Raw genomic sequence first — 13,419 nt, 5'->3', positions numbered from 1 at the left:
CTGAAAGTCAATAAAACATTCTGTTTAAAAAAAAGGTTAATAAGGGAATATTATAAACAACTTTATGCTAATAAATTTAACATCTAAATGGAAATAAATGAGTTTCTTGAAAGACACAAATTACTAATCTGATTCAAGAAGAAATAAAACCCAGGATGCCTGGGTGGCTCAGTAGGTTAAGCATCTGCTTTTGGCTGGCCCAGGTCATGGTCCCAGGGTCCTGGGATCAAGCCCCGCATCAGGCTCCCTGCTCAGCAGGGAGTCTGCTTCTCCCTCTGCCCCTCCCCCTGCTTGTGCTCACACTCTCTCCCTCTCTCGACTAAATAAAATCTTAAAAAAAAAGAAAGAAAAAAAAAGCCCCCCAAGCCCTATATTAATTAAAGAAATTAAAGTCTCCCCACGAAAAAAACTCCAAATTCAGATGGTGTATTCACTATCTATTGCTGCTGTAAGAAATATAGTAGCTTAAAACAACAAATTTATTATCTTACAGTTCTGTATGTTAGAAGTCCAACAAGGGTTGCACTAGACTAAATCCAGGTGTCAGCAGGGCTCTGTACCTTTCTGGTGGCTTTAGGAAAGAGTCTATTTCCTTGCCTTGACTAGCTTCTAGAGGCCACTTACATGGGTCAGGGCCCCCTTCCTCCATCCTCAAAGCCAGTAACATTGCAGTTCTCTAACAGGAGTATACACATTACATTCTCACATCTCCCTCTGATCCTGATTCTTGAGATAATCAAAAATAACCTCCCTATCTCTAAATCGTTAATTTAATAACATCTGCAAATTCCCTTTTGCCACATAAGGTACCATATTCACAGGTTCCAGGATAAGCAAGTAGACAGACATATCTGGAGGTCATTATTGTGCTTACCACAGATCCCTATGTTGTTGAATTCTATCAGACAATTAAGGAAGAAATACTACAATTCAATAAATTCTTCCAGAAAATAGAAAAGGATGTATTTCCTGATTTATTTTATAAATTAAGGTGAAATAAAGACATTTTTATATTAAGAAAGCTGAGAGTATTTATCATCAAAAGAGACAAACCATGGGAAATGCTGAAGGAAGTTCTTCAAGCTCAAAAGAAATCATACCAAACAGAAATTCAGATCTCAAGAAGGAAGAGCAATTAAAAATGGTATATATGTGGATAAATAAAATGTATTTGCAAATAATCCAATAAAGTATTTTTTAAGATTCTTTTGATTCCTTTGTTTCTGTGGATTTTCGTCACCTGGCAGGTGGCACGCCGTGATCGTATAGTGGTTAGTACTCTGCATTATGTTTCTGTGGATTTTCCCCTTTTTAAATTTTTATATTGCACTTTCTCTTTTCTAATTTGAGATCTGTCTTATCTTATTAATGATAAGTTTTTCCTCTTTTCTAACACATACAATTTTTATCTTTATAAATTCCTTCCATATTTCCTTCTACTTCCTTTCAACTTATGTATTTTCATTATTTTTGTTAGAAGCATTAAAACTGTAACTTTGCCCTTAGAGTCCTACTTTAACAAAATCCCATGAGTTCCAAAATATAGTGCTATCAAGGAGTGTCAGAAATTCTTTACTTTTAGATTATATTTCTTCTTTGATCCAGGAGTTATTGAGACAGATTTTACAAATTGTTGGTAAGAGTAACTTTATTTTTCTGATTTTGTTATTAAATCCTTGCTGTATTTCATCGTGTTCAAAGGATATGGTTTATCATTTCTACTTACTTGGACTTTATTGTAGCCTAATATGTTATTTTTCCTGATTGATCTATGAACACTTGAAAAGAATGTATAATTATTATTACTAGGATACAGAACTGACTATATATCAATTAGGTAGATTTGATAGAGTGTTTCATCCTTACTAAATTTGTCCACTTGGCCTGACTTTGACTGAAAGGATTAATTAGTGTCCTCTACTACTTTCTTCTTCTTCTATCTGCCTTCCTATCTGCACACAGAAATGTGGTATTTGATACATGTGCATTTATAACTATGTTATCTTCATTTTGAAATGTATACCTTAGAATTACATAGCGTCCTTCTTTGCCATATAGAGTGTCCTGAATTTTTGTCTGTTTTTAGTTTCCATTTGTTTGTTATAATTTATCCATCCTTTCATTAAACTTTCTAAGTCACTTAAGTGTCTCAGAGTCTCGTAAGTACAGAGAGTTGAGTTTTTCTTTGAGACTCAATCTAAAAGCCTTTTTCTGACTTAAAACTCATATATATTTATTGTAGGACATATATTTATTTTTTGCTCTTAGTTTTATCTTGTAATTGTTTTTGTTAATTTGTTTATATATATACGTGTATATATATCCGTGGGTCTTAAATCTTAAGTCTGGTATTATATAAATGTATTTTTTGTCTCTCTCACTACAAGTTAAGTTCCACAAGGGATGATTTGTATGTGTCGGATTTTTTCCCCCACTGATTTATTCGTAGTTACCTAGAAGTAATATTTGTTAAATCACCTCATCAAACCAAAGTTCTGACAAGAGAAACATCAGTATTTCCCTTTCCAAAAGAATACTATTTCTGTTCTCTCCTTCTCCTGGCAGAGGTCTGAGCATATGAGAAATGAAAAATGATTTATTGAATGATTATAAGAACACTGGTTAGAAAGGAGAGGAGGAAGACCTTGAAGTTCTGAAACCAACACTTACTCACTAGTAAGTTATTGTATGATATTCAATCAGGCAACAATATCAGGATAAAGAATGCAAATATTCATAGGACTATAGAAAAAAGAAGACATTAGGAACAAAAAAATCAACTTACATGGGCCATTGTTTTCTTTTTTAGAATTCAATGTATTAGTCCTCTTCTTAGTTCCACTTTAGAAGAAACTCACAGTCCAAAGAAAATATTGCTGGATGAGAGGGGTTTAAAAAAAAGACATGAGATGATCTTGCTTCTTAGCTGCCAAAGTGCTAATACAGAAGGACATTTTTCTTCCCCTTGCATGTCTCCTATGCCCAATCTCCATACACACATACATGAAAGATTAGAGGGAAATCGGACAAATCCCAACCTTACTCAAAAAAGAAGGGAAGCCAGGTATAGTAGAAGGGAGTCAAGAAAGACTGGGCCCAGGCTTTTTAGCAGGAAAGATTTAGGCAGATCAGTGTCCCAACTCTATGATAAAATGGACACAACCAACCTGTTCAGACCTATCCTGACAAGATCTTCACTGAATTAAGAGGAAAAATAAAAGGAAATGGACATTACAAAAAGATTAGAGAAATAGAAAACAACCCAAAAGCCCTAATGCATGACTCACAGGAATTTTAAAAATAGAGACTGATAGAACCCAGACAAAAAGAAGAAATAAACAAAACAAAAATTTCCAGGCCAGAGGCGCCTGGGTGGCACAGTCAGTTAAGCGATGGATTCTTGATTTCAGCTCAGGTCACGAGATCCAGCCTGTGTCAGGCTCTGCACTGAGCCTGGAGCCTGCTTAAAATTCTTTCTCTCTCCCTCTGTCCCCCCACCTCCACACGCACATGGACACGCACTCTCTCTCTATTAAAAAAAAAAAAATTCCAGGGGCACCTGGGTTGCTCAGTCGTTAAGTGTCTGCCTTCAGCTCAGGTCATGATCCCGGGGTCCTGGGAACGAGCCCCGCATCGGGCTCCCTGCTCAGCGGAGAGCCTGCTTCTCCCTCTCCCTCTGCCTGCCTCTCTGCCTACTTGTGCTCTCTCTCTCTCTATCTCTCTGTCAAATAAATAAATAAAATCTTAAAAAAAAAAATTCCAAACCAAAATAAATACTTGAGACTTTAATTTGAAGTCCTGGTGAGAAAGCATACCTGGAAGCATCCTGGAAAATCTTCTGAAATTTATTCCTGAATACATACAAAAGACCTAAATATCCTGTAATAAAGAATTACAAAACAATGTGTATTGTGGTCTAATCTTTCGGGGAAAACACATACATACATAAGCATATATGTATGCATATAAGGAGGGTGAAAGCACTTGTAATAAAATGTTCAAAGATGGGGCGCCTGGGTGGCTCAGGCGGTTTATTCATCTCACTCTTGGTTTCGGCTCAGGTCATGATCTGAACGGGATCAAGCGCCATGTGGGGCGGCTTCTCCCTCTCCCTCTGTTCCTCTCCCTGCTCACATGCTCCCTTTCTTTCTGTCAAATAAATAAATAAATAAATCGGGGCGCCTGGGTGGCTCAGTTGGTTAAGCGACTGCCTTCGGCTCAGGTCATGATCCTGGAGTCCCGGGATCGAGTCCCGCATCGGGCTCCCCGCTCAGCGGGGAGTCTGCTTCTCCCTCTGACCCTCTTCCCTCTCGTGCTCTCTATCTCTCATTCTCTCTCTCTCAAATAAATAAAAAAATCTTTAAAAAAAAATAAATAAATAAATCTTTTTAAAAATGTTTAGAGTGGTTGAAGAATTATAGCTAACTTTTACTTTAAATAAAGTAATATAACAAAAGAATTTTAAAAGTTTATATGAACATTCTGATAAGTAGCAGCACCTAATCATCTTAGACACTGATTCTGGATGTGCAACAGCGCCATTCTTTCCTCCTACCCTAGGTGTTTCTAAGGGGAATGGCGGAAGTAGTGAGGTAGATAAGAACTAGGAGACACCAGGCCTTTCCTAAGTAATCTCTAAACCCAGTGTGGAGCTGAAGTTACAACCCCAAGATCAAGAATCCCATGCTCAAAAAATCTTTAACAACAACAACAAAAAGAATCCCATGCTCTATTGACTGAGCCAGCCAGGTGCCCCCCATCAGGCCTTTCTTGAAGCTCAAACTTTGTGTGACCTTGTGTGTGATGTGGAGTAGACATTGTTTGTGACCATGGTAACTACGATTCTATGACACTTGGTGATGTGTTTGAGCTCTTAGATAACTGTTGGGGATGACGGCTAAGTAGGCATAGGGCAGTTTGTGGTTGGGGAGTGGTTGTTTTTGTTTTACTATATATGTGTGTCTGCGTCTGGGGTAGTGGGATGATGATAAACGTGGGTTGTATTATGTCTTTTTGGCTTTGTGTAGTATGAATCTACAGTTAAATACTGGAATGTCTCCCTAACTGCCTGATTACGTGAGCCTGGGTGTAACGCTTTGTGTAATTGTGCTTTTTTTCTTTTATGCAAGTATCTGAGGCTCACACAAATAGCCACCTGCAATCATGGTCACAACCACATACAAACTCCATTCACACAAATGGCCACGCAAACAATTACACTGTCACAAAAGCACGATCCGAATCCAGTCGCTCTCACAACAAACGGCCAAATATACTTAGTCCGGCGACAAACTCATAGTTTCCTTCACGCACTCACAACAACCCAATCTATCCTCCTAGAGCAGCTCCTGCACTTTGGAGGCCTAACACTCCAGACACTCCTCTTGCCCAGGCCTGGAACGCCAGGAGTCCTTACCTTCAGCATCCTCAGGAAGTGCGCTGGTTCATATTCTATGATTTGCATTCCAGGTGAGGCCGCACGCTTAGCCTTGCACACTCCGCTGGTCGAGTAAAAAGCCCTCACCTGCCTCTGCGGCCGACCAGTCAGCCAACGTTCCTACCGGAAATAGCTTTGAACCGCTGTGTCCTCTGGGAAACGTAGTCCAAAAGGAAAGCGCCGGGGAGCTGAAAGTGGTAAATCTCCTACCGGGTTTCGGGATGCACCTGCGCAGTTTCATCGGGCCTGGAGTGACGCTACCACTTCTCCCTTTCCAAGGCTCAGACCCGAAATTTCGGTCTGAATCCGGGTCCTCGGATTCCTCTGAGGGCGGATTTCAAGCCTGGCACCGTGGCTGTCCCTACCTCTCAAGGTGGACGCGCACGTGCTGTGGTTTGAGGGAATTGTTGTCGGATGCGGAGGGGTCCGGCCTTCGTCTGTAAGGTGGCAGTGCGAGATGTGTTTTCTGAGTCCGAAGGTGCGAGTGGCCGAGGGTGAGTTTGATCGAGAGGGAGAGGTTGTACATGTTACACCGACTGAGTGTGTCCTGAATGAGGAAAGTAGTTTCTGAGACCGTTTGAAATAGTGGTCGTGCTGTATACCCGTGTGGGGCCACGCGCAGTGATTGTGAAGTGTAATATAACGTGGCTTAGGAGTGAGGAGCCATTTGAGACCTGTGATTGATTACGAGTGCTTGTGGGTGGCGCGACTATGCGGGCAGTGAGTTTGTAAAGTTTTGTGGGAGGCTGTTTGTGTTGGGTCTACCTATGACTAGCAGGAGCGGTTGGCTGCGGTAGGTGTCCGTCGAGAGAAGGGAGGAGGCTGGTCTCCCTGATGGACCCTGATGGATGAAACAGATACCTGGGCCAGGCAGAGCTGATCCTGAGCCTTACCTGTATGCGTGGGAGAGGGGTGAAGCGACATTGTGGGGTGCGAGAAACCAGAATTGACTGAGAGAGGTGGAAACTAGTACAGATTATCTGCCAGAAGAGGCAAATCTAAAGATTTTTAACCTTGCTAAAAGTACAGAAACCCTATCTCAAAGTGTCATATGAAGAAATTTGTCTGTGAGAACAAGTGGTTGTGTTTCTGGGTCTGATTCTTGGTCACGTGTATGAGTTGGTTTGCATTTGATATTGTCCAAGGTGTTGAGTGAAATATACAAAGTATGGGAAAGTGGTTTGTGACCGTACCCAGGTCTCTGAATGAATTGTATGACAGTGCAAGAGCAGGTGATTAAACATTGTGACTTTGAGGTTGATATATGTGAGTTTTAATTGAGTAGGATTGGGAGATCTTGTGAGAGATCTAGTAAATTTGTTTTTCTGTGTTTGAATGCAACTTATGCAAGTTAAAATCTGGATGGAAGATACGGTGTGTGGTTGTGATCTGAATGTAGTAACTATATGAGAGACTGCAATATTAAGAGTGTGAGATTGAGAACTCTAAACCTCTTTACTTACCTCTAAAGAGATGATAGTTAAGCTTCCTGCAGCATAGGTTTTACTTGAAAATTAAGTTTCCAGGGCGCCTGGGTCGTTAAGCGTCTGCCTTCGGCTCAGGTCATGATCCCAGGGTCCTGGGATCAAGTCCCGCATCAGGCTCCTTGCTCGGCGGGAAGCCTGCTTCTCCCTCTCCCACTCCCCTTGCTTGTGTTCCCGCTCTCTCTGCCTCTCTCTCTGTCAAATAAATAAAATCTTAAAAAAAAAAGAAATTAAGTTTCCAGTGGAAATTTTTAAAAATTTAAGTATAACTTAAAACGTGGATTTTAAAAATATGAAATAATTTATTGTGATGAATGTAAAATGATCATGAAAGATTTTTTGTTAATCTTTGTTATAGGGTAACTGGGAGTACGGTTAGTTTTCTTTGGTGGAAGTGAAATAGATGGGAAGTCTAAATTCTTAGTCGATCTGTATAAGTGAAAGAGTTCTATCTAGTCAAGTGAACAAAAGCCTAACTTGAATAATAAAAAGTCATGGACTGTCAGTCAATTCTTAAGACTTGACCCAGTATACTGACCCAGAACCCCTTGAATGAAAAACCCTGCTACACTGCCAAAAATTTGTGCTGATAATTTTCCCCCAGGCCTTCTTATAGGAACCCACAGCCTTTACCAGGGAGGCCATACTTTGAGGAAAAGGAAATAATCAGACCTTGGACACTGGCCTTGAGCTGACACTAATTCCAGGAGACCTAAAACCTCACTGGTCTACCAGTCAGGGTAGAGGCTTAAGGAGGTCTATGATCAATGTTGTTTTAGCCAAGGTCTATCTCACAGCAGACCCAGTGGGTACCTGAATCCATCCTGTGGTTTTCCCCCCAGTTCTGGAATGGATAATTGGAACAGACATACTCAGCAACTGTCTCTCTGGCCGGTTGAGTGAGGAAAGGACAAGTGGAAACTACTAAAACTGCCTCTACCTAAAAATAAATAATAGACCAAAAGAAATACTGTATTCCTGGAGGGATTGCAGTTATTAGTGCCATTATTAAGAACTTTAAAAATGCAGGGGTGGTGATTCCCACCATATACCCATTCGACTTGCCTGTTTGGCCTCTGCAGACAGAAATCTTGGAGAATGACAGTGGGTTATCATAAGCTGGTGGTGACTCCAACTGCAGCTGTTTTACTAGATGTGGTTTCATTACGTGAGCAAATTAACATTCCCTGGTACCTGCTATGCGATTACTGATCTGGCAATTTTCCCCCTCCATCTCTGTAAATAAAGACAACCAGAAGCAACGGTTTTCACTTGGCAGTAACAAGTAATATAGCTTCAGTGTCCTACCCCAGGGGTACATCAGCTCCCCAGCCCTGTAACTTAGTTTACACATATAATAATTTAGTTCACAGGGATCTTAATTATTTTTCCCTTCCACAAGATGTCACACTGGTCAATTACATTGATGACATTATGCCAATGGACCTAGTGAGCAAGAAATGGCAACTACTCTAGATTTACTGATAAGACATCTGGGTGTCAGGGTTGGGAAATAAATCCAACAAAAACTCAGAGGCCTTCTACTACCTCAGTGAAGTTTCTAGCGATCCAGTGATGTGGGGCATGTTATGATATCCCTTCTAAGGATGAAGGATAAATTGTTGCATCTGGCTCCTCCTACACCTAAAAAAGAGGCACAAAGCCTAGTGGACCTCTGGATTTTGGAGGCAACCTATTCCTCATTTGGGTGTATTACGTTGGCCCATTTACCAAGGGATGTGAAAAGCTACTAGTTTTGAGTAGGGCCCAGAACAAAAGAAGGCTCTGCGACTCTGCAACAGGTCCAAACTGCTATGCAAGCACTTTGCCTCTTGGGCCAAAAGGTCCAGTAAATCCAAGGGTGTTTGAAATACCAGAGGCAGATACTGATGCTGTCTAGGGCCTTTGGCAGGACCCTATAGATGGGTCACAGTTCAGGCCCTTAGGATTTTGAAGCAAAGCCATGCCATTCTCTGCAGTTAACTACTCTCCTTTTGAGAAACAGGTTTTGGCCTGCTACTGGGCCTTGGAGACTAAACACTAAACCATGGGCCGCCAACTTACCATCATAAACTGGGTGTAATCTGACCCAACAAACTATTATATTGGGTGTGCATAGCAGCACTTTCATAAAATGGAAGTGATGTATAAGTGATTGGGCCAAGTATGCCCTGAAGGAACAAGTAATCCTACTGGTCAGAGCTTTAAGCAGTGCACCTGGTTTTTGTTTTGTTTTGTTTTGTTTTGTTTTTTTGCTTGGAAGAAGAAATGGTCAGATGTGTGATTACATACTGATCACAGGCTGTGGCCAGTGGTTTGGGTGGTCAGGAACTTGGAAGGAACATGATTGGAAAATTCATGTGAAGGAAGTCTGGAAAAGAGGTACAGACCTCTTTGAATGGGTAAAAGTGAAGTTCTTTGTGTCCCATGTTAAAATGCTCAGCAGAGGAGGGTTTTAATAAAGTAGATAGGATGACCCAGTCTGTGGACACCAGTTGGTTTCTTCCCTCAGCCACCCCTGTCATCACCCAGTGGGTTCTTGAACAAAGTGGCCATGGTGGCAGTGATGGCAGCTGTCCATGGGTTCAGCAACATGGGTGTCCACTCACTAAGGCCAACCTGGTTACAGCCACTGCTGAATGCCCAATCTGCTAGCAGAGACCAACAGTGAGTCCCCGATATAGCACCATTCTCTGGTGGCAGGTTGATTACATTGAACTGCTTCCATCATGGAAGAGGCAACATGTTTTTTCTTAATGGAACAGACACTCCAGATACAGATTTGCCTATATACATTATGCTTCTACCGAAACTACCATCAGTGAACTTACAGAATGCCTTATCCACTATCATGGTATTTTCCAAACAGCAGTGCTTCTGATCAAGGAACTCATATCACAGTAACTAAAGTGCAGCAGTGGGCCCATCCTCATGGAATTCACTGGTCTTCTCAAGATCCCCACCGTTCTGAAGCAGCTGGCTTGACAGATGGAGTGGTGTTTTGAAGACTCAGTCACAGTGCCAGCTAGGTGGCAGTATCTTGCAGGGCTGGGGCATGGTTCTGCAGAAGGCTGTGTATGCTTCGGTGTCAGCATCCAGTCTCCGGTGCTGTTTCTCCCATAGTCAGGATTTACAAGGCCGGGAATCAAGGGGTTGAATTGGGAGTGACACCACTCACTATTACCCCTAGTTACCCAATAGCACAATTTTTGCTTCCCCTCCCCACAACCTGTGCTCTGCTGCATAGAGGTCTTAGTTCCAAAGGGAGGAATGCTTCCACCAGGAGATACAGTGATTGCATTTAACTATAAATTAAGACTGCTACCCAACCGCTTCGGGTTTCTCATCCCTCTGAATCAGAAGGCAAAGAAGGGAGTAAGTATGCTGGCTGGGGTGATTGATCTTGACTACCAAGGGGAAGTTGGACTGCTACGCCACAGTGGAGGTAAGGAGGAGTATGCCTAGAGTACAGGAGATCCTTTGGGGCGTCTCTTAATATTACCCTGCCCTATGACTAAAGTGAATGGCAAACTACAAACTATAAAGGCAGGGTTACTCATGGGCCAGACACCCAAGAATGAATGTTTGGGTCACCCCACCAGGTAAAGAACCATGACCAGCTGAGGAGCTTGCTGAGGGCAAAGGGAATATGGAATGGGTGGTGGAAGAAGGTAGTTATAAATGCCTACTACAACCATGTGACCAGTTTCAGAAATTGGGACTATAATTGTCATGAGTGTTTATTTTGTTGTGTGTTTGTACATATGTATATAAATATCTTTGTTCCTTTTTTATACCATTATCATGTAATATAAGATGTATTGACCTTATAGTATGTAAGTATTATTAACTTTACATAATATTTAAGTTGTGGGATATAAGGGAGAAAAGTAAACATCACACAAGACTTTGCACCCTCTTCTGGGGAAAGGATTCGTGTATTTTCTGGTTGTATGCAGGATAGTTGTATCATGTTAGGTGGAAGTAGGTCTGTTACTGTTTTTATTCAGATATTATACTATTTTATTCAGATATTATACTGTTTTATATCAGATATTAAGTATGTCCTTGTTACTGTTTTTATTCAGATTTTTTTAAAGATTTTATTTACTTATTTGAGAGAGAGAATGAGAGAGAGAGAGCATGAGAGAGGGGAGGGTCAGACTCCCTGGGAGCAGGGAGCCCAATGTGGGACTCGATCCTGGGACTCCGGGATCATGACCTGAGCTGAAGGCAGTTGCTTAACCAACTGAGCCACCCAGGTGCCCCTGTTTTTATTCAGATATTAAGTATAGTTTAAGGAGATGCATATAGGTACCAAGTTGACAAGGGGTGGACTTATGAAACCTAATTTTATGTAACATGGCTGGGCACGATGCCCAAATATTTGGTCAAATATCATTCTGGATGTTTCTGTGAAGGTGTTTATTAGATGAGATTAACATTTAATTTAAAACAGATTACCCTCCAGAATGTGGGTGGGCCTCATCTAACCAGTTGAAGGCCTTGATAGACTAAAGACTGCTCTCTCCCGGAGCAGAAAGGAACTCTGCGAGCAGACAGCTTTTGGACTCAAACCGCAGCTGTTCCCTGGGTGTCCAACCTGCTGACCTGACCTATAGATTTCGGACTTAACAGGCTTCTACAATCTTATGAGCCAGTTCCTTAAAATCTCTTTCTTAACTCAGTACACACACACAGACACACACATACATCCTATTGTTTCTCTTTCTCTGGAGAACTCTAATACACTATTATAAGGACATGTATTGTCTAATTTAATCCTCATGAGAGCCCTGTGAGGGAGGTATTACCATTCTCAGTAAACTGCTTAGGCAAGTGAGGCATCAAGGGCTGAAATAAGTTGTGAAATGTCACAGAGTTCCTGAGAGATGAAACTAGAACTTGAGTTCCAAAGTCCTCAATCTTTATTTAACTACCAGATTCTACTATTTTCCAACTCTATACCTTCTGCTGTATTTCACTAAGCCATTCCTGATGAGTATCTCTCTTTGACAATTAAATTGAGGCCAAAATCATAATGATTACAGTGTGGTCTATTATATCTTATTTAACACATTGTTTATTCTGAAACCTTTTTTTTTTTACTAATTATTATCACGAATTCTTTTTTAAATTATTTGAGAGAGAGAGAGAGCGCACACATGAGCAGGGGGAGGGGGGAAGGGCAAGGGGAGAGAGAGAGAAGCAGACTTCCCGCAGAGTGGAGATCCAACTCAAAGCTCCATCCCAGGACACTGGGATAATGACCTGAGCTGAAGGCAGACACTCAACCAACTGAGCCACCCAGGTGCCCCTATTATCAGGAAATCTTCAGTGAACATCCTTGTAATACTTATTTATTTTTAATTCTTCCTAAGTATCCTAGAAGTGGGATTTCTATATAAGACATTAGACATGCCTACAGTACACCAGAACTTGTGCCTATGTATTAGGATGAAACACAGATGAATAAGATATAATTGCTACCTTTATGCTGTTCATAATCCAACAGGGGAAATAAAAGTAGGTCAAAGGTAGAACATAACAAAGACCTCTGGAGAAGTGCAATGATAAACCATGGGAGTTGACAAGAAAGAATTCTAACTATAGCAGCATGTCCAAATTACTGTGAATTCACAGGAACTCTTGAATGAATTTTCCCTAGTCAAGTTTATGCCCTACAGTTTTGATTCCCTTGATGTTGGGTCCAAAGGGTGACTAATAGAGCAAGGTGATTCTCTCACTGGTTGCAGGGCATTATGGCTAATATTTCAGAAGTGAAATAAATTCTTCCATCAAAAGACATAAAACAACTAGACCAGGGTTTGAGCCTCTTAGCTCTTCTCTAGGCAGAAAACCCCTAGATATGCTTGGAAACAAACTGTTAGAAGGGACATAAGACAAACCATTCATAGCCAGCTATATTTAGAACATGCTGAGCTATAAATCTAACCTAAGGACCCATAAAAGAGTTTTTTTCACCTATTTTTTAAGAAGTTCCCTTTAATAAAATTTCTTAAAAAATAATCTAAAATAAATACATTCTTGATTCTTCTAAAGAAAATAGGAAGTAAATTTAAATTTATATAAGTTATGGAAGTATACTTAAACCAAAAATCAGTATCACAGACTAGAAATCAATAATGTTAACATTTAAAGGTATAAATCCAGATATTTTTCTTTCTTTTTTTTTAAGATTTTATTTATTTATTTGACACAGAGAGACACAGCAAGCGAGGGAACACAAGCAGGGAGAGTGGGAGAGGGAGAAGCGGGCTTCCCACGGAGCAGGGAGCCCAATGTGGGGCTCGATCCCAGGACCCTGAGATCATGACCTGAGCCGAAGGCAGACGCCTAACAACTGAGCCACCCAGGCGCCCCCAGATATTTTTCTTTCTATTGCTGATGTCTGACATTCTATCCATAATGATATATATGACCTTTTGGTAAATGGAATAGTTGTACATGTTGTGTAGTAACCTGCTTAAGCCATTG

The 13,419-nt window shown here is 40.9% G+C and overlaps 1 protein-coding gene and 1 pseudogene across 1 annotated transcript in view; one reads left to right on the top strand and one right to left on the bottom strand.

The window, feature by feature from the left end:
• The window catches only part of ZNF461 (zinc finger protein 461), a 36,308-nt gene extending 30,760 nt beyond the window's left edge, over nt 1-5,548 (bottom strand). The window contains exons 1-2 of the mRNA XM_028096130.2: nt 5,417-5,548; nt 2,786-2,876 (exon numbers count right to left, since the gene is read on the bottom strand). Coding sequence (XP_027951931.1) covers nt 2,786-2,794 — 9 coding nt within the window. The 5' untranslated portion in view covers nt 2,795-2,876; nt 5,417-5,548. The remainder of the gene's footprint in view (nt 1-2,785; nt 2,877-5,416) is intronic.
• Nucleotides 5,549-9,197: 3,649 nt separating this feature from the next.
• Nucleotides 9,198-10,648, top strand: LOC148163199 (uncharacterized; annotated as a pseudogene).
• The last annotated feature ends 2,771 nt before the right edge of the window (nt 10,649-13,419 follow it).

This window comes from Eumetopias jubatus, unplaced genomic scaffold, assembly GCF_037043125.1.
Source record: "Eumetopias jubatus isolate StellerSeaLion01/CBP00866 unplaced genomic scaffold, mEumJub1_p1.0 scaffold_10, whole genome shotgun sequence".
NCBI classification, from domain to species: domain Eukaryota; kingdom Metazoa; phylum Chordata; class Mammalia; order Carnivora; family Otariidae; genus Eumetopias; species Eumetopias jubatus.
This window is presented reverse-complemented; position numbering and strand designations above follow the sequence as displayed.